At 55.7% G+C, this 1,389-nt stretch overlaps 1 protein-coding gene across 2 annotated transcripts in view; it reads left to right on the forward strand.

Moving 5' to 3' along the window:
- Positions 1-1,389, forward strand: part of CHRD (chordin) — a 12,486-nt gene that overhangs the window by 1,591 nt on the left and 9,506 nt on the right. For both annotated transcript variants that reach the window (XM_027875184.1, XM_027875183.1), the window contains exons 5-7: positions 123-222; positions 417-504; positions 973-1,114. In XM_027875184.1, the coding sequence (XP_027730985.1) occupies positions 123-222; positions 417-504; positions 973-1,114 (330 nt within the window). The remainder of the gene's footprint in view (positions 1-122; positions 223-416; positions 505-972; positions 1,115-1,389) is intronic.

Below are 1,389 nucleotides of genomic sequence, written 5' to 3' on the forward strand. Positions count from 1 at the left end.
GGGGGGAAAGGGTGGCTATTGGCAGGCCCACGGAGGGCGCTCAGGGCCCGAGGGGGCTCGGCTTTCGGGGCCTGCAGAAGCGAAGTTCCTGAGCAGGGATCAGGGTTCCTGTCTCCCGGCAGATTTTGTGGCTCTGCTGACTGGCAGAGGGTCGCAGGCAGTAGCCAGAACCCGGGTGCTGCTGCTGCGGTCCACCCTGCGCTTCTCTGTCTCCTACCGAGGGTGAGTTGAGAGGGAGCAGGGTCCAGCGAAACTCGGGTCCTAGATTGTTCTGATGTGATGGTTTCTGAGGGAAGGGCAGCGCCGGGGAGCCCAGGGAAAGGGAAGGGAAGAATTGGCGAAGGGGCAAGGGACATCCTAGGAGCTGAGCTCCGTGCCCTGGTTCCGGCCTCATTACCCCTTTCTTTCCACTCCAGGCTGGACCGCGTCACTCGAGTACGATTCACAGACCCGAGTGGAAGTACCCTGTTCGAGCACCCTGCTCCCCAAGCCCAGGATGGTTTGGTAAGACCTTTCCCCAGACCTGGATGCTGTCCTGTCCCTTCCCCACCTGCCTGCTTCCTGGGCCAGGCTGCAGGACTGGAGTGGGGGGTGGGGGTCGGGGGAGGGGAGGGGGTGGTTTGATTGGTGCCAAGAGGACCTCGTCCCGTTTGCTTATCAAGTTAGAGGATCATAGATCTTCAGCTGGAGGAAACCTTCTGGACCACCGGTCCAACCTTCGAAGTTCCTAGCCCAGGAAGAAGAAGGTCAGAGGAGGAAGTGGCATGGGTAGTGAGCTGGGACTGAGCTCTCCTTGATGCTTATGAGTCGAAAATCAGAGCTCTGTCGTCGAAGTTCTCTTGGGGGATTTGTGCCCAGGCCCCACCCAAGTCTTCTTCTTTTGGGTGGTGTGTATTTATCTCTCTCTCTCTCTCTTTCTGTGCGTGTGTCTCTTTCTTTGTGTCTGTCTGTCTCTCCATCTGTCTACTACAGGTCTGTGGGATGTGGCGGGCACTGCCCCGGCTCTCCCTTCGGCTCCTTCGGGCTGAGCAACTGCACGTGGTGCTGGTCACACCCACTCACCCCTCAGGTGAGGTGTGGGGGCCCCTGATCCGACACCGGGCATTGGCTGCAGGTGAGGACTCTCGAGGGAGGGAGGGGGGACCTGTGAGACATTGAGTGTTGGCTTGGAGAACTTAATCCATTACTTCATGACCCCCACTCGTGATTCCTGTTACTTCCTTCCCTGACCAAAACACCCCTGTCTTGGTAACTTACCTCTCTATGTTATTTTCCCCTATTAGAATGTAAGCTTCTTGAGGGAGGGGCCTTTTTACTTTTTGTATTTGTTTTTGTATTTGTATTTGTATTTGTATTTGTTTTTGTATTTGTATTTGTTTTTGTATTTGT

Source organism: Vombatus ursinus, unplaced genomic scaffold (assembly GCF_900497805.2).
Source record: "Vombatus ursinus unplaced genomic scaffold, bare-nosed wombat genome assembly UNPS02014808.1, whole genome shotgun sequence".
Taxonomy (NCBI): Eukaryota; Metazoa; Chordata; class Mammalia; order Diprotodontia; family Vombatidae; genus Vombatus; species Vombatus ursinus.